Source organism: Ceratotherium simum, chromosome 12, assembly GCF_057802395.1.
Source record: "Ceratotherium simum simum isolate JZ-2026a chromosome 12, ASM5780239v1, whole genome shotgun sequence".
NCBI classification, from domain to species: Eukaryota; Metazoa; Chordata; class Mammalia; order Perissodactyla; family Rhinocerotidae; genus Ceratotherium; species Ceratotherium simum.
In genome coordinates, this window is record NC_141911.1 from 72,085,038 (window position 1) to 72,105,098 (window position 20,061).

The 20,061-nt window shown below is 35.7% G+C and overlaps 1 protein-coding gene across 8 annotated transcripts in view; it reads left to right on the forward strand.

Moving 5' to 3' along the window:
- Positions 1-20,061, forward strand: part of TBCK (TBC1 domain containing kinase) — a 213,167-nt gene that overhangs the window by 130,152 nt on the left and 62,954 nt on the right. For all 8 annotated transcript variants that reach the window (XM_087437764.1, XM_087437761.1, XM_087437765.1 and 5 more), the window contains one exon: positions 6,754-6,929. In XM_087437764.1, coding sequence (XP_087293890.1) covers positions 6,754-6,929 — 176 coding nt within the window. The remainder of the gene's footprint in view (positions 1-6,753; positions 6,930-20,061) is intronic.

The following is a 20,061-nucleotide window of genomic DNA, read 5'->3' on the forward strand; positions in this document are numbered from 1 at the left end:
ACAAAAGTAGAATTTTCCATATCAGCAGTTTCAAATGGCTCTGCCATGTTTGCTCATGGTTTGATAGCTCATTTCTTTTTATCACTGAATAATATTCCAAGTTTTTGGATTTTGAAAGATAAAAAAGAATATTTTTTAAAAGCCAGTCTCTTTCTAAAGAGATATCTATTGGGCCGGCCCGGTGGCGTAGTGGTTAAGTTCGTGTGCTCCGCTTCGGCGGCCTGGGGTTCATGGGTTCGGATCCTGGGCGTGGACCTACATACCACTCATCAAGCCATGCTGTGGCAGTGTCCCATATACAAAATAGAGGAAGATGGGCACAGATATTAGCTCAGGGCCAATCTTCCTCGTCAAAAAATTTAAAAAATTAAAAATAAAAAGTGGTGTCTCTAAAAAAAAAAAAAGATATCTATCAAGTGCAAAATGGAAAATTAGCCTATGTGTCACCTGTATTTAAAACAAGAAGGTAGACTAACTGGGATCGAAGGCTGATGCCTTGTTTTATTTCAAAGTGCTGCGACCTTTCATGTGTTTTTATATCTGAGCTGTCTATAAAACCCTTGAATTCCTACTGTGTGCTGGAACAATCTTATTTATTCCTCATAACACTCCCAGAAATTAAGTAATAATTCCCTACTTTATGATTGAGAAAAAAGAGGCAGAAAAATGAGTGGGCCGCAGCCATCCAGCTGGTAAGTAATTGAATCATTGATGGTGCTGCCTCCCAGGCTGGTGCTCTTTTCAGCGTGCCGTGGTTGTACTGCTCTCTGAGCGGATATCTAACTGCCCCTTTGCAGGCCAGGAGCCGGACCGGGGCCAGGTTTCATGCCCTCCCTGCCCATCTCCTAACTTCCTTCCCACCCTTTCTGAACCAGAACCTTAAAGTTGGAAACTTTTCTGATTAAGATTGACAAACCGTACGTGTATGTTTATCTCTGCTCCCTACTGAAACGTCACTAATGTGACAGTAAGGGAATGAAAAAGTCTAATTTTAAGAACAAAGAATGTAAGAAGTGCGCTAGTAGACAAGACATATCAGCGAACACTTGGAAGACAGAAAGCAAGTACGTCAGCAGTAACCCACTTAATAAAGCAAAGAAAACCAAAACCTTCCTGCTAAGGATGGTACCAGCAAGAAGCAAGCCAGGTCTCGATGCAGAGCACCTAAGTGTCTTAGGAATTGAAAGTGAATGAAAAACGAGGCAGAAACCAGAGAAGAATCAGTTGAATCTATGCCTAAGGAACAGTTCATGTCTCCCACCCCAAAGATCTTTGCTCCCACCCTGCTAGCCAAGAGTCTCCTCCTCTGCAGCCCAGCAGAAGACTGGAAGACAGGGCCAGATCCAGATTCTGTGGCCTGAAGCTTATGCAAAGGCAGCCCTCTCTAAGAAGAGGATATAAATTACAATACAAAATTAGTCCATTAAAAGAATATTTAGAATAAGCAAAGAGATCACAACAAATTACAAAACAGGAAAATAACATAATATTTTTATTAAATATCTGACATATCTCTATATTTTTTCATCCTTTTTTGCTTCATACTCATTGATCACCTCTTCATCCGACAGTAATTGTACAATGCTTTCTATAGAGAAAATAGACAATCAGTCTTTCCACTGGCAGAGTTGGTTGCAATTTGTTTTTCATTATTGGTAGTAGGAGTGCATAAAACATGACTTAACACAGGTGTAGCCTGTTTGTTGTAGTGCTGCAGGTTTGTTTCCTATAAATATAAAAATGCTATTTTGTGAAATTCATATCAAAAAAGAAAAAAAAAGTGGTACACTTATAATTGTATATATAGCATTATCGAGTCTATTCCTGGAAGGAGCGTCTCTCTTTTGATCAGGCATCAATGAGAACCAGATTCTTTGCTTATAATTTTACATGTTTAATGTTTGGAAGAATTTTTCAGTCTGATTTTTGGCTGTATACGTTTCAACTGTGTTTCTCCTACTCATAACCTTCTGGTGCTGGAACACATTCATATTGCATTACAACTTCTGTTCCTGTGTAGCAGGTGGTGGGACTATTCCAGGAAGTCATTTCTAGAGCTGGCAATAACTTCACTATATTGTCAAAGATGAACAAAGCCAGACACTAGTTAAAGTGGTAAGGACAGGTTTTCATCAGTAGTAACTGTTGCAGTAAGGAAGAGTCCACCAGGAATGAACTCAACTTCGTTTGTAGAGAGGTGACTGGGCATTTTAAAGGGAGAATGAAGGAATAGGGAAGGAGGTGACTAGGGACTCAGAAGACTCAGGGAAGTGAAAAGTTACAGAGAATGTGAAGGGGGGCATTTGTCCCTGTGAAACCCACTGAGTCTGCTAACTGGCATTTATTGAAGTGAGACTCCTGCCTTCCCACAGAGGCTGGGGGACGGGGCCTCCACCTTCAGTGTTGCCAGAACAGAAATCAGCCTCCCACAGAGGCTGGGGGACGGGGACTCCCCCTTCAGGTGTTGCCGGAACACACAGTACATTCTTTTGATAGCCTTGGCTTTTCTCAGGCTGGCACTTTAAGGGAGGCTAGAGTCATCCTAGGGATGTGGCCTTGAGCACTTATAAACTATGTTAGCGTTTTCTTCAAGTCTTTATAGGCCAGGGTTGAAGCATAATCAAGAAAGGGCTTAGAGGAGCCTGGCTAGAGTTTGGTCAAGGAGAAAATCTTTGTCAATACTCAAAAGTGACTTTAAATCACGGAAATATATCCCATTAAACCAAACTAAATATACCCCTAATTTAGCTTACTCTTACTTATATCTGAAAGTGTCCACAGCCACTATAATGTTGCCCAGCACAAGAGGAAGTGTAATGGAGGAAAACTGGTGTAAATAAAGACAGCAGTCTTCACTGATTGTGCTGTAAATATCTTTACTTTTGCAAATTATACAAAACATGACCATGGGAACAGTAAATTTAGAGGGGTATTCTTTGGAGTAAAAGAATCAGAGAGTCTCAAGACTCAGAGTCAGCAGCATAGAAGAGAACAGGAGTGAGGGAATGTGTAAAGTTACAACCCCAGGCCCCTCCATGGTCTGTTCCCAGAGTGCTGGCAAGGATTGTTTGGACAGATCAGAGAACTATTCTCTGGAGAGAAAGCATGTCCCCAGAAGGAGAAATACCTTACTTGGGGGTCCTCGAACAAATGACCATGCCCCCAATCACTCTGTAGTGAGTCCACCAGTCACCAAGCCCTGCCCACATATACAAACCTTTCCACTGGATTTTTAGTGCTGTTCTTTTCACTATGTATAGTCATAGATCACCAAACCTCTAAGGAAAGCCTGCAACTAACAGACTCGGCATAGACTGAATGGAGGAGTATCCTCAGAAAGGTAATTATGAGAAGATGTTGCAACTACGAAAAGTCAGGGGTTTTTTTAAGTAACAAAGAACAGAAAAGATTTACTGGAAATTAAAAATGTGGAAATGCAATGAGCTTTATAATAAAATAGTTGGATGATGAAGTTTAGGAAATTTCTCAGAGAACAGAACAGAAATATAGATGGAAAGTAAGAGGAAAAGGCAAAATAGCTAGAAAGTCAATTCAAGGTTTTCAAGATTCTTATGGAAGAAAGAAGAGAAAAGAGAAAACAGTAAGAAAGCAATTATCACAGACATCAAACAAGAACTTCTACTGTAACTGAAGGGTTAAAAAGGACTGTCAAATGCCTAGCACAGTGAAGTGATACACACTTCCATATATCATCATGAACTTTCAGCACACCAGGGCTTCTAAAAGTGTACAGAAAAGGAGAATATCATGTACAAATCATGTCAATAAGAATGGCATCAGACTTCTCAGAAGAAAACAATGGAGCACTGCCTTTCACAACTCTGAAGGAAAAAAAATTCAACCCTAGAATGCTATGCCGAGTCCAGTCATCAGTCCAGGGCAGAATAAATATTAAAAGACATGGAAGATTCCAAAATAATTTGCTTTCTATGCACCCTTTCTTAGAAGTACTGGAAAATATGTTCCACCAAAATTATGGAGTAAATCAAGGAAGAGTAAATAATATCTTACCCCCAAAATTAGAGATCAAATATAGGAGAGAGCCAAAGGGAATTAGATGATGGTAAGGGAACTGCCAGGAAAACAGCTGTTCACTAGATCTAGGAAGCAATTCATGGCCATTAAAGCAAGAGAACAGAGGGCTTCAGGAGAGATGTCTTTTCTGCCTATCCTTGTCCATGTGAAACATGAGATGTGTTTTATCATTTTGAAAATAATTCAGTATTTTGGAGAGATATGATAGTAATGGATGAGGATAAAGAAACCGAGATTTAGAGAAATTATTTCTCTCAGAGTCACAAAGTACCTCATGGAGCTTAGAATCAAACCTGGGAAATCATAATCCAGGGTACATGCTTTATTCACAATGTGTTACATCAGACTTACAATGCAAGATAGAAAACAGTCTTGCCCTAGGATGAGAGATTACTTTCTTAAAATAATTGCATATTCTAATGTACAGTTTACAAGAGATTTTACATAGTATTTTGGTTATAATAAAGTGTTTTGGAAGGATTTTGAGATGAAGAGGTGACATGGGTCAAGTGAATGGAGAATGGGATATCTGCCAGTACTGATAATCAGGGTGGAATTGGGGTGGATGCCAGTAAACTCTCAAGATTCACTGTAAGCCTTTTATGGTTGTGGTAGGGTGTTTTGGAAGCAGATACAAATGACTTTTCCATTGCCAGCAATTTTAAGGACTGAACTACAACCTCTGATCTGGATCATTGACTTGACTTCAAGCTTTTACTGGGTGACAGATAAATCAAACTGATTTGAGTACTGCAGATGCAAAATCTATGGTCCAAAATTCTTTTCTTTTGGAGATTAAACAATGTTAAGGGGATAAACTTTTTTAAGATGACAGGGTTTTCTCTTTAGCTACAAATTTTTATCTTAACCATATTAAGTAGAAATTTTCTAAAATGAATTGAGCATGTCTCTTCCTTCCTAAGTGAAGTAGAAGAACTATCTTAAACTTTGATTTTTCTTCTAGTTGGTGTCTGTGTTCTTCTCTTTGTGGAATAGCAAGTCGATAATTATGTTATAGAGCTTTTTAAAAAATACATTTCACTGTATTGACCATAAATAAACCTATGTCTCAAAACATGTTTTTAACCCTGTTTTATAGAATTTATGTTAGGAATAGCATATGGGGTGATGAACTCTGACCTCTGTGTAGCCATGGAAGTAACCAACTGTGAAATTGGCAAACATCACTAATAGCAGATAAAGGAACGCTTAATTGAGTAACTGGGCTTTCCGGACTTGCTGGCCATATCCCAGATCTAAATGATTTGAAAGATACAATATGCCTTATAACCCTTTAGTAACTTCAGACATTCTACTCATAATAACACACTTAACACATTAAATCACTTAGCTTCCTTGTGCCTTAGTTTCTTCATCTTCAGCAGAAATGAGGGGGATTACAATACCTGTCTACAAGAATCTTCCTAAGAATTAAATGGGCTAAGTGAAAGTATACAATGCCTGTCACATCCAGGCTCCATAAGTGTCCATTTCTCTTCCCTTCTCCAAGAGTTTTCTACCTTACAAAAGCAGACAACTCTAAATGCATGACTCATGCACCATCCACAGAATTGACTTAAATGCCTATTTCCTTTTCCCCTTATATATAAGCTCCTCGTTTCAAAAAGAGAAATAGGGAACTTATCCCTTTATAATTTCAAACATGTAGTATATTTTTCTCCATTGCCTATCTGAGCTGACACACTTGGACTTCTGCAGAGGAAATGAAGTCCTGCCATTTACTTACATTAGGAATATAGAAAGAGAAAAACTAGTCCATGCCAAACTCCATCCTAGTCAATTTCTTGAATTTTGACTGTCGTTCTGTGATCTCTCCACTTTCCCCATACAGGAATGTCTTACTCCGTCAGGAATATTGACCTCAAGAGCTACAGTCTCATTAAAACACACAAACGCTAACTTGGAGTTGTAATAATCTTCCTATGTCTGTTACCTCTGTATCAAAGATGCTTAAATATCCTTCAAATCTGAGAAAGAAAAGGAAATCTAAGAAAATGTTTCCTTTTTTTAGCATTTTAATCAAGTGCATTTAATCTCTCGATGAAACCTTACTTAAACCTTTCTGCGCTTAACTCAAAGAAATTATAAAAGAAAGGGAGAAATGCAGAGTTGAGATTTTAATAAATTTTGCCCTGATTATTTTATATCTTCGTTAATAGATGGAAATGAACCTTTTAGTACGCTTTACTAGAAGTCACGGTGAATCAACATCTGAATCTTTTGCCTGCCCACTCCCAAACTCCAGCCTTCCCCCCAACCTGTATTTTACTTTGAAAAAGTAAAAATATTATCAGAGTAAATGAGGCAGATTCTTAAATAAGGAGATGTGTTATATTTCATGATGTTTAGGTAATTATATGCTGAAATATATAGACATATGTACTGTAGATATATGTATATATGTAGATAATACCAAATAGAACAGACATAAAAATATATGCATATATTTACATATGTATGTGTATATGTATGTGTATATTACTACAAAATACCCCCTACCGTTCCAATCATAAATATGCTAGTTAATATCTACGTTATTTTTTTACTGACATCTTTTCTAATTAGTTATCATCTTAACCATATTTGGATATATACATTTAGGAAAGATTGTGCTTTTAACATAAACACAGCAGTCTAAATTCCATATGTTTGCTTTTTTTAAAACTTTCTATGTAGAAATTGACATTGAACGATGTGTGCGAGAATCAATCAATCTGTTTTGTTGGACTCCTAAAAGTGCTACTTACAGACAGCATGCTCAGCCTCCAAAGCCAGCTCCTGACAGTGGTGGAGTCAGAAGTTCAGCACCTTATTTCTCCACTGAGTGTCCAGATCCTCCAAAAACAGATCTGGTATGTATCTGCAGATTTAATTTACAATCTCTAAAAGAAGATGGATGTTAAAATTAATATGCTGTAGCATCATTATTGCTCATAATAATGTTATCACATATGTCCTTCAAACCTAGCTATTTTCTAATATATGATTGCATTCATGCAACAATATTCATGTGTCTATTTGGTTACACTGTTAGGAAGATCGTTTTGACATATTCCTTCAGGTAGCAAGTTTCACTTTTTCTCTGTGCAATCATAGTATCTGTTTATATATCAACTTGTTACATACTGAGACAATTACAGAAGCAAAGGAAGAATTATAAAAATAGAGAAAGACTAAGAGCTGTTAATAGAATAAGAATGTGCACTTATTGATTATTGGTTGACCAAAAAAATAACATTTTTAGAAACTATGCCATTCAAGTTTTTCAACATTGTTATTCTTTCTCAACACATGGCTTTATAAATATGGTCAACTAAGCTCTCAGCTACAATAATTCATATATTTCAAACATTCCAATATTACCACACTATCTTAATTATTTCCTTGAAAATGAATTTCAATTAATATTATATAGAGTTTTTTAGATACCTTAATAAATTTAATAGGATAGGCCCTAACGTGTAAAAAGTAACATTTTAATGATAAAACATTCCCAAATTTACATTCTTTTTTCTTTCTGATCCTCAAATTGGATAATTTCAGTTGACCTATCTTCGTGTTCACTGTTCTTTCTTCTGCCAGCTCATGTCTGCTGTTGAGCCCCTCTAGTGAATTTTTCGTTTCAGTTACTGTACTTTTGTACTCCAGAATTTCTATTTCATTCCTTTTTATAATTTCTGTCTCTCTTAAATGGTATTTTATATTTGGTGAGACATCATTCCTTTAGTTCTTTAGACATACTTTCCTTCATTTCTTTAGACATGGTTTCCTTTAGGTCTTTGAGCATATTTAAATTAGCTAATTTAAAGTCTTTGTCTAGGGGGGCTGGCCCGGTGGTGTAGTGCTTAAGTTCACATGCTCTGCTTCGGCGGCCTGGGGTTCACAGATTTGGATCCCGGGCACGGACCTATGCACCGCTTATCAAACCACGCTATGGCAGGTGTCCCACATATAAAGTAGAGGAAGATGGGCACAGATGTTAGCCCAGGGCCGATCTTCCTCAGCAAAAAGAGGAGGATTGACAACAGATGTTAGCTCAGGGCTAGTCTTCCTCACCAAAAAAAAATAAATAAATAAAAAATAAAGTCTTTGTCTAAAAAGTTCAACATCTCATAATTTTTTTTGTTGAAAGCTGAACCTTTTAAATAATATAATATGGCAACTCTGGAAATCAAATTCTGCCCCTCTGTCCAAGGTTTTTGTTGCTGTTTGTTGTGGTGGTGATTGTTGTTGTTGATAATATTTATTTAGTTAGTTAATTTTCTTAACTAAGCCTGTATAGTTTATGTTCTTTGTCAAGTGTGACCACTGCTTAGTTAGCTTAAGCGTCAGCTAATTATTAAATAGACAGAGATTTCCTGAAGTTTCTGTGACCAGTAAGTCTCCCAGCTTTTGCTGAGGGGCTCTATGTGCATGTTGGGGCACATCTTCAACACTCAGGCAGACGGTCTACACCTCTGCCTTAGCCTTCACTTCCTACCTGCTCAAAGCCTCAAGGTCAACAAAGATGAGAGCTTAAGACCTTCTCAGGTCTGTCCTGGGCCTGCAAACAGCCTACATATGCTTGGATGGGCTTCTAGATTCCCAGGAATATGTCAAGAGCTTTCAGAGCCCCCTATGGACATTGCATTCCCCAGCTTTTAATTTTAATTTTTAATTTTTATCATCACCTTCTTGTTTGCCTCCTACTTAGGGTGGCATCGGGCAGCTACAGTATTAAACAACTGCTGCTGACTATTTGTGACAAATACCTGCAGGAAAAAGGCTGTTTGCACTGAGAGCTCTGAGTCAGGTCAAATAAAGACAAACACTGTGAGGAGAGGTTTCCAGGGAATGGGCAGACAGGTCAGGTAATCCCAGTTCCCTGAAATGGTGCTTTTTCGGAGCTCTAGAACCATTCTGCCCCGTCCAGTGGTTGCTAGACTGCTGGTTTGTGGGATTGTTGTTTTTCAAGGTGACCGTGGAGCTGAAGAGAGGGAAATGAAGGTAGGGCAAATTAAAACCATGAGGCTCACCTTATTACTGAGATTTAGCTGTTTCTCTTGAATATGCACTCTTCGGATTGCTGCAGACCTTTGTTTGATTTCCAGAGTTGTGAAAAAGTTTATTTTGATAATCTTTGCCAGTGTTCTCCTTGTGTTTTTGGAGGAGCAGCTTTTTTGCAGTCCGTACTCTGCCATTCTCACTGATGTCACTTGTACTCTGTGCTATTTGTCCACTACATCCTAGCTCTTGAGTGAAACAGAAAGGTTAGGAGAGAGTTGATTTTAAAAGGTTGGAAAGGAATATTAACAGTCAAGTAATATGAGACTTTCATTTTATGATAAACTAGAATTTTACTAAGAAAAGTTGCTATTTTAAATTTGAGTAAGCAGTTTTAAATCCTTCCCCTTACACCCTTGTCTGAAATGAGATTTTTGTTTTAAAAGTTTAATAATTTGAATGTTACTAAACCCAAAATCTCTTTATGTGTTCCTAATTATGATAAGTCTCAGAGTTCTGGGTCAATTTGCTAAAGCTTTGTGATGGAAAACAGATTTTTTTTATATACTCTTAAATCAGATATATAATCCCCATCAACAGCAATACTACGTATAGAAAAGAAAAATATACTACATTATTTACATGAAATGTTGCTATCTGAAGAGTATTCAAAGTTTAGTTCACTTTTCTTTAGAACTTATTTTATTCATTTTTATGATATATTTCAACTGTAAAGAAAAATATAATGCATAACAAAAACCAATGCATTATTTTTTCAATAATACATTTGAATACGTACTATAAAACAGACACTGTTCCAGTTACTGGGGATATAGCAGTGAAAAAAAGAGTACCCGGCCTCATAGAATTTGCATTTAGTGGAGGATATACAGACAATAAGCAAGAAAGTAAACATGTAGTGTGTTAGTTGAGAATAGGTGCCACTGAAGAAAATAGAGAATAGCGAGATAGAGAACGCCAAGGAGGAGGAGTTGGGAGAACATTAAAGAAGAGCTGCTGCTTTATGTATGGGGCTCAGAGAAGGTCTAGCTGGTAAGGAGACACTTGAGAAGAGAATCTAAAGGAAGTGAGAGAGTGAGTTATGTGTAGATTTCTTGAGGAAAAGTATTTCATCTTTGCAAGTGCAAAGATAGTAGCATGCTTACGGTGTTAGGGGAACAATAAGTAGACTATGTATAGAATGGAATGAGTGAAGAGGAGAGTAGAAGGAGATAAACAGAGAGGTTATCAGTGGGTCAGATCTCGTGTGACCTTAAAGACTTTGACTTTTATACCAAATGAGATGAGAAGCCATTTGAAGGTTTTGAGCAGAGTGATGACATGATCTGACTTACATGTAAAAGGATTACTTTGGCTACTACAGTCACACCCCACATAACATTTTGGTCAAGGACAGACCACATATACAATAGTGGTCCCACAAGATTAGTACTGTATAGCCTAAGCAGTGCAGTAGTCTATACCATCCAGGTTTGTGTAAGTACACTTTATGATCAGACAACTACGAAATTGCCTAAATTTCTCAGAACGTGTCCCCTTCATCAAGTGACCCATGACTGTATATGGAAAATAGACTATAGGAGGACAACGGCAAAACAGAGATGAGGAGGAAGCTTTGGTAGCTGAGAACTAAGGGATAGCAGAAGAGGTGATGAGAAGTTGTCAGATGTATTTTGAAAGCAGAACCAATAGATTTTGCTGACTGGTTTAATGTGAGGTATAAAAGAAAGGGCTGAAGGATGAATCCGAACTTTTTGGCCTAGGCTAGACAGATGGTGTTTTAGCGTGTTCATTTACTTATATAAGGAAGACTGTAGGAGGAGCAGGGGAAATCAGTGTTCAATTTTGAACATGTGAGTTTAGAGATTCCTATTAGATGTCCATATGAAGGACAAATAGATTATTTTGTTAGTTTTGTGAATAATATCTTTTATACTATTATGTTTTCTAGTCGATTATTGCTAGTATAATAGAAAGATTATTGTTTATTTTAGATTCGTTTTATAATTAGCAAATTTGTTTGATTCTCTTTTTTTTTTAATAGACTTTATATTTTGGCACAGTTTTAGGTTTACAGCAAAATTGAGCAGAAAGTACAGCGATTTCCCATACACTCCCTGCCCCTACACATGCATAGCTTCCCCTGTTATCAACATCCCCCACAGAGTGGTACATTTGTTACAATTGATGGACCTACATTGACATATTATTATCATCCAAAGTCCATAGTTTACGTTAGGGTTCACTCTTGGTGTTGTACATTCTATGGGTTTGAGCAAATGTGTATAATGACATACATCCACCATTGTAGTATTGTACAGAGTAGTTTCACTACCCTAAAAACCCACTATGCTCCACCTGTTCATCCCTCTCTCCCCCTCAACCACGAGGATGTAAACACTGATCCTTTTACTGCTTCCATAGTTTTGCCTTTTCCAGAATGTCATATAGTGGGAATCATACAGTGTGTAGCCTTTTTGGATTGATTTCTTTTACTTAGTAATATGTGTTGAAGTTTCTTCTATGTCTTTTCATGTCTTGATATCTCACTTTTTAGTGCTGAATAATAGTCCATTGGATGTACCACAGTTTATTTAACCATTCACCTACTGAAGGACAGCTTGGTTGCTTCTAAGTTTCAGCAGTTATAAATAAAGCTGCTATTAACATCCATGTGCAGTGTTTGTGTGGATACGTTTTCAACTCCTTTGGGTAAATACCAAGTATTTTGGAATTGATTCTCTTCTTAAATCTAGCAGATTGTAGATTCTCTTGGATGTTTATGTAGCTAATTCAGTCAACTATGTATTCGAATAAATTTATCTCTTTCTAGTTAATATTTTTATTATTACATCTCTGATTTTTCTTTTTTTGTCTTACGGCATTGGACAAGACCTCTACTATAAAGCAAAATAGAAGTGATGAGAGTGGGTAGATTTGTTTGTACCTGAATTTACAGAAAATACTTATAATTTCACCATTAAGTTTGATTTCCCTTCTTTTTCTATATTACTGAGAGTGCTTATCATGAATGAGTGTTGAATTTTATCAAATGCTTATTCTATTGATAAAGATTGATTAGCATCCTTTCTCCTCCTTTAATCTGATAATGTATTACATTATTAAATTTCTGATATTGATGGTTCTTGCATTCCTGAGATAAGCTCTGCTACGTCACTACAAAAAAAAAGAAATACCAACTGTATTCAATCTGCTAGTATTTGCTAGCATTGAATTTCTACACCTATATTCATAGGTGAGATAAATCTATAATTTTCTTTTCTAGTCTGTCCTTGTAAGTCTTTGATCTTAAGATTATATTTCTCTCTCCCTCCTTCTACTGTCTAATCAGTTTGTATAAGAGGAATTATCTGTTTCTTATAGCTTGAGTAAAACTTGTCTATAAAACCATCTGAGCCTGATTTCTTTAATCAGGGGATATTTGATTATCCATTCTTCTTGAGTCTTTTTTTATAAGTTCATGTTTTTTTAAAAAAATTACCCACTCAGTTACCACATTTATCAAAATCCTTTTTTTAAGTATCTATTTTGCCTAATTTTTTATATTTATATAAATCTTTATACAAAATATTTTTTTAATTGTTTATATTTTATCTGAAATTTTGTCCCCCTTTTCCATCCTAATATTGTTCATTTGAAGTCTTCTTCGTTCACATTTAAGTGTTAGTACAATAGAAAGTAGGTACAAAAAAATAATGTATGCATGCCCTAGAAAAGCATATTCATTGAGTAGGATAATCACAATTCAGATTTATATACTATATATTCTATGTCAGATTCCATAACAGATAAAAAATGGCTTTTGTAAATTGAAATATGAACTGCAGTCTGTAACGAGTAGAATGGAGGCTTGAAAACAGCTGTAAGAAGAAAACTCTGGTTAACTTTAGTTTATACATGCGTCTATCATATTTATTCCCTGAAGCAGACAGACCATTGTAGCAGAGAAAGCATGTGCTTTGCTGTTAGATGGACTTGGTCTCAGATTTCAACCCTGCTCCTTTTTGGTTTTATAATCTTGAATAATTCACATAAGCTCTTGAGGTCCCTGTTTGTAACAGTGAGCATCATTGTAATAATTCCTACTTGCAGGGCTGTTCTAAGAACGATGTATGTAGAGCACCTTCTTCAGTGTCTGATGCGTAACGAGCGCTCAGACATGGGAGCAACATTGTTACGTGTTTAGTAAGTAGAGGCTAGTGTTTCACTTTGAAAACTACCCCAGAATTTTATGACAATCTTCTCTATCTAAATAATTTATACAACAGAAGAGATGTTCTGGCATTCTTCTCTTCCTCCCAGCTATGTTAGCTTTATCAGACCACTCTACATTTAGAAGTCACCACAAACAGTGAGGAAGAGGGAGAGGGAGACCATCTCTCCTAAGAAGGAATCTTCTGGCAGTTTCACCTCAGTAATTTCAGTTTAAGATTTCGCTTTGACCTTTACTTCTTTGTTTTAATACTGTTTTGATCGTGAAACTACTAAAGAATTGCCAAAAGAATTATTTAATCTAGTGCCAATGTCTCTCCCCTCTACTTTTCCTTAGATAGCTAAGACTCTGCTTGACAATTCTGACCACAGCTTATTAATTGAGAATATATATATATAAATAAATATATATATACACATACATATAAAGGTATGTAACTGATGAATAGAATGAAATGATTTTTTTTAACTGAATGTATTTTGGAAAAAGACAGTAGTCAACACTGAATTTCCTTTACCTATTTCTTTGTTAAATTTCAATCACCGTATTAACTTATTGATGACTGGTATAAGTTAGTAGCATGTATGCTGTGAATTAACCAGAATTATTAAGTTCTTGATTATGAAAACATATACTAGCCTGGGATGTTATTAAATAAATTAAATTTTATTTATATAATGTTAACTCCTTCCATATACTATTGTCATAAAGTAAGCAAAACAGTCATTGAATTATCCTCAGTTTTAAGTATGGATTAAATATGAGTTTAGTGTAAATAAAAAATTTAAAATACATTTTTATAATTTAAGTTGGAATAGCTTCTAAAAGTCTAATATAAATACCAGTGTACAAAGTTTCATCTCAATAATAGCACCACTGCTTTTTATAGTTTGAACAATCTGAAAATAACACCACAGTGCTTTATGGTTTTCAGGTACTCAAGTATATTATTTTATTTCCCTCTAAACAAATCTCTGAAGGAAGTATTTTTATCCCCGTTTCGGGGTTGAGGAAACTCAGAAGATTACTTAATGCAAATTAACTTGTAAATTATCATTTCGTCAGTAGTATAAATCCTGTGTTTTTCCCTTATTCATTAACATGTATATGTTAATATATATCATATTTTACGGTCGTAGCTTTTCGAGTATTTTCATAATTTTCTTCTATTTCTCTACTGCATACATTTACATATACTCACGCAATTACCTACACACCTGCTCTTAAATAAGTTGAAATGTTTTTACAATAAAGTAGAAGGAAAAGCAGTTATGTGACCTCTTTTTTTCTCACAAATTATGAAAGTAGAATGTATATCTAAAGGAGTACTAAACACTGCTGAAATTATTCAGAGCTGTAGATGAATTGAGAACAAAAAGTTTAGCCTTGCATCTATTTTTTTTATTGTTTCTGTTGTAACATCATTATCTGATGATCTCTCCATGAGCAATCTGAAATTTTAGAGCAATTATAGTAGGTATAGTTTCAGTGAAAGATTAAGTTTGGAAACCCTAGCAGCGAAATATAGGATAAAGTTGATCAGCCCTCTAGAAGATAAGTAAACTAAGGAAGTTTGATAGAAAACAATCATCTTTTGAAATTTGTTTTTTCCTTAATGTGTATAATATATTCTTAACCCACCCTTAACCTGAGAGTAAGCTGAAAAAGTTCCAGCTTAAGAAAATATGGGGTAGCTGGATTTGGGGATGGGCTATCAAAAGAACTTGATTCACTTGATTAAAACATAACTTTTTCTCCTGTAGTACAAGTTTAGAGGAGAAGGCACGCAGATTCCTAGACAGACATCTTAAGGAATTCGTTAAGAATTCTGAGCACCCTATCAAAAAGTTATCTTTATAAATTAGACTCCTGTAACAATCAGATGAGTTAGCCAAATGGTAAAATATTGTTATATAATATTGTATTTTAAATTTATTTTTTAAAACTGTAGAATTAATGCTGAATAACATAAAAATTATTTTTTTCATAATATATTTTTTAACACTTTAAATGACAGTGATTATGCATATATAATATCAATAGCGAATTATTTTCATAATAATGGGAGAAAAAAGTATAATTATGGAAATAGATGTATAATCTAAAATATAATCTAAAAATAATTTATATTTGGCTTTAAAACATATTTTATATATTCTCTATATACATGTCTATTAATAAAATATGCATAGTGTTTAGAGAATTTACTTTTTTTAACAATGAAAGAAAAGATAGTGTTTTTGAATACTTGATTCAAGAGGAGACAAGCAGCTGATTCAATTTCTCAATGGAACTTTTTATTTCTTATATTTTACTACATATTCAAGGTACTGCAGAATTCATAACATATGAGAGAGAATTCAGGAAATAATTTGGAAATTTATAATCTTGAATGTCTTTGACTTGTACAAGGTTTACCCTCTCTCAAATCTTCCATGAAGGCAGAGCATTTTCTTCATAGAAAGCAGTAGAAGGCGATGAAATATCAGCAAAAGGCAATCAAATTCTTACGGGAGAAAGGTACCACCTCTTAAAATTCCAGAGAGCAAAATCTGCCAGCAATATTGTGAGGTTCTATAGTCTTAAATATAATAGAGAGTTCATTGCAAAATAAACTGGCTGACTTTTATCCACAGTCAACTAGTCAGTTAACCAACAAATTGGGTTGACTCTGGTTCTTCACCTTTTGCTTTGTTCTCTGTCAGGTAGCAACCATCTTCACTAGTGAACTGTTGCTGGTTACATGTGGTGAAGAGTTCCTATTATAGTAAGTAAATGAACTACTAGGTTGAGAATAGATGGATCAGTGACATTTGTTATCACTTTGAAAATTAGCTTAGTCTATAAGGGAACTGGGATGGGAGAGGAGGGGAAAATGCACACTCAAGGGAGCAGTTAAGGTTGGAAAAAACATACTCAGCATTAGGTTAATAATTTTCTCTGTTGGGGGAAATTTTTGTGATACAAGCTGTGAAAGTTAAACTCAACGATTATTTTCTGTGCTGGTAGTGATACAGCATGGATAGTGATTCTCAATTTGTTAGCGGAACTTTTGTCTCTCACCATCAGTCTCCCTAAGGTATATGGATAATCTCTGTAATTGTCTATGTCCTTTACCAACTTCTTCCTGTTCTTTCCCCAGTCTACATTTTGAAAGAGCAAACTTCATTCTTTAGTAGTTCTTTGGCCTTTATTTTCAGTATGTCCATACTTGAAGATGTACACCAAAGTGTACACCAGTCTCATTCTGAAATTATTTGATTATCAAGGCTCCTCTATGTTCATTTAAAGAAAAAATGCCCCTGTCTATTCAGATAAATGTTTAAACATTGAGTGGAACTATTGGAAGGGGAGTAGGCATTGTGACTTCGTGCTTTGACCATAAGATTTGGGGAAAGGTGGGAAATTCTCAGAATTCTTCAAGTGAGATGCCTAGCAGTGCCTTATCACCACCACTGAATTGCTGTTGAATTTATTAAAAAAAAAAACAGCTGCTGATTCAGTCTCAACACTAGCTTTAAAAAGCAATAGGATTATAAGTGTGATTTCAAGAAATTTACAAACATACTAAAGAAAAAGTATGTCAGAGACATTAGGTCTTTTGAATCCAGTGGAACTGTTGTGAATGTGGGTGGCTGTGTTTTCCAGAGGCCATTTTTATCATTCAGTTTGCTGTTTTCTCGTTGGTTACGTATGCTTTTCTGTCAGGTTATTTCTGGGAGTACCTGGTCTCATAACAGTGTAAGCTACTACTTTGTACTTTTGCTGTTGTCTTCCACTCTTACTGTGAGATTTAAAACATCATAGAATCATGTAGCAATTTCTACAGACTCGATCCAAGTCCTTCAATTCTTAAGTCTTCATATTGCTACCACCTGCATGCGATGAAAAGACATTCCTGTTGCCCTAGGTGTATAATGCTTATTGGACAGATGTTACTTTTAAGATAATACTCAGAAATAAACCTTTTCAAGTGGTCATGGAGGTTTCATCAAAAAAAGAAAGAAAAGACCATATTAAGAACTGGAAATATGCAGATGACATTTCTCAGATCATTATTCAATCAAACTGGAAAGTAATAAAAATAAAAACAAAATTTTCTTACCACCTAGAAATTAAAAGTAAACCAAAAAAGATAAAATAAACACTCTCTTTATTAACTCTTCAGATAAGGAATGAAAATTCTAGAATATTTGGAAAATAATATGAGAACCCTACACATCAGAACCTGTGTGGTACAGCTCAAGTAGGTATTTCTCTTGTTACTTTCATGATACCTCACACGTACTAGATATTTGTTGATTGTCCTTATCAAGTCATTTTATTTCAACTAGCCTTTGAAAGATAGATGGGGTTTATATAAGTAAAGGAGATCAAGAATTCCTTTTTCATCACCATGAGCCATCTCAACAGCACCCTAATAAAAGATTTATGGAAAATAAAAATAATATTATATATTAGCCTAATTTTTTTTACTTACTCTTTCCAGTGCATGCTGTTCGTTGGTAAAGAGCCCATTCACTGGAATAGGTCACATTTCCTCTACTAATAAGGGAGCTGACAACACTGTGGAGTTCCACTCTTAATGTTCTGGTGTGTTAGCTACGCAGGGCTAAGATTTACAATGACATACAGCCTGTGACTGTGAATATTAAGTACTTAAAGAGTTGAAAGAAGCTGGGTAGTTGTAATTATTCACAGTAAAATAAAGGAGTTCTTAAATACAGAGACCTGAAATTATTTTTTAAACGTAATTATTCCTAATCATACATTTAATCTTCTTTTACTCTGAATATGCCTTTCTTGAGTTCTGTAGTTTACTAAGCCTACCAGAGATCCTTTCTCTCTGTTAGTGTGTGTGCAAGTGATACTTAATTTTTATTACATTTTATTTAAATGATGAGGTTAGCACTTTGAAAAATGTATTCCACTCTGTAGTAAATATCATGGGGAAAAAAATGTATGACTTCATATTTATAAAATGAGGCTATGTAAGTTGCTGAAGGAGGAGAGTAGAAAAAAAAGATCGAAAGAAATGGCAAAGCCAAGGAGGCATACCCTTAAACTCTATGAACTTAAGTTGATTTTATTCTGTATTTTAATTGTGAGCCCTTATACTGGAAAGAATGGTATTAGTGGAAGCTCTGGGTCTTGAGCAAGAAATGCCTTGGTTGGTTGAGAGGACATTAACTACATCAGCAAGATTTCTGAAGTCTGTCTAATGGTAAAAAGGGAGTCCTGATATAAGCAGTCGTTCCTTCGCAGAGCTGATCATCAGAGGGAGAATATCTTTGATCTGTCTCTAAGTTGTCAGCTTTTTATATCTGTTAGTCAAAGAGGGAACTCCTCCAAGTTGGAGAGAGCTAATGAGAACTTGTTCCTGAAGGTGAAGAAGCAAACCCCTGACACTGAGTAGTCCATCAGAAGCTGACGCTTCATCGAGGACTGGCTGGGTTAAAATTATATGGAAAGCTATATCTATTAACATCGTATTAAGGAAAATGAAGTTGAATGGATAAAGGCTTGCTATTTTTGAAATCCATACTATTTGTTATTCTTTAGTGTTTAACAGTTTAGCTGATTGTTTTCTTTACGTGTAATTTATCTTCTGTTTATCATTTCTAATAGCCTGTCATTCCATTTATCATGACTATGAGATGACCAGATTATTCAGTTATTATTCAGTTAGCTATTCATACCTGAGAGCTGCATTAAAATTCCTGGACAAATTCTTAAATTCTTGGTTGATAAATATCCCCACATCCTTAAAGAAGGAATAAGTGATTGTAAGAATATCCCATTATTGTCTCAATTACATGTAGATCTAAAGATAGAGAATGTCACCATTCTGCAATAGTCCTTTATTTATGTGGCTAAATTATTCTATTATGTGTACCCACATGCACGCCCGTGCGCACAGACACACGGACCACGTGCATCCTGCCCTCTAGGACACCCAACTCACTCTTACACTCACTTCACTTTGTATTCTGCTTTCTCCATTCTCTAACAGAAGTCACAGATTATTCTTTTCAGTCCTCATCTCTTAGGAACCTTCAGAACAGCTAACTATTCTCTCTTTTTCGAACTTTGTTTTTCCTGGGTTTTTGGTACACCCCAATCTCCTTGTTTTCCTCTCCGTTATCTCCACTCGGTATCTTTCATTGTCTTTGCCTGTCCTTCCTTGTCGTTAAGTATGGCATCCGCGGGGTTCTGTGTGGGTCTCCTCTTGTTCTCTCACAAGGCAGCTATTTGACAGCCTCATGTACATGCATCGTCCAGTTGCCATGGCTTCCAGTCATTAGCTCCAGCCTCTCTTATTAGCTCTAGCAGACCCGTAGATCCAGCACCTACTCAACACTTCACTTGGATGTTTCTCAAGCAGCCTCTAATTCAACACATCCAAAACTGAGTTTATTTTCTTTTCCCCTTAAAGCTGCTCCTCCTCCAGCATTCCCTATATCAGTAACCACCATTATCATTCCCCTTCTTGTTCAAGTCGGTATCTAGATTCATCCTTGACTCCTGCCTCTCCTTCCAAATTCAGTCATTCAAAAAGCCCTATTCACAACTGAATCCACTTGGATCTCTGACACCATCATTTTAGTCAGATTCACCTCATCGCTTTCCTGCAACAATTTCCTGCATCCATTCTTGTTGTTCTGTAATCCATTCTTCAGACTTCAGCTAACATAATCTTTTTAAATTTTTTTTTACTTAAAACAACAGTAATTTATTGTCTCACA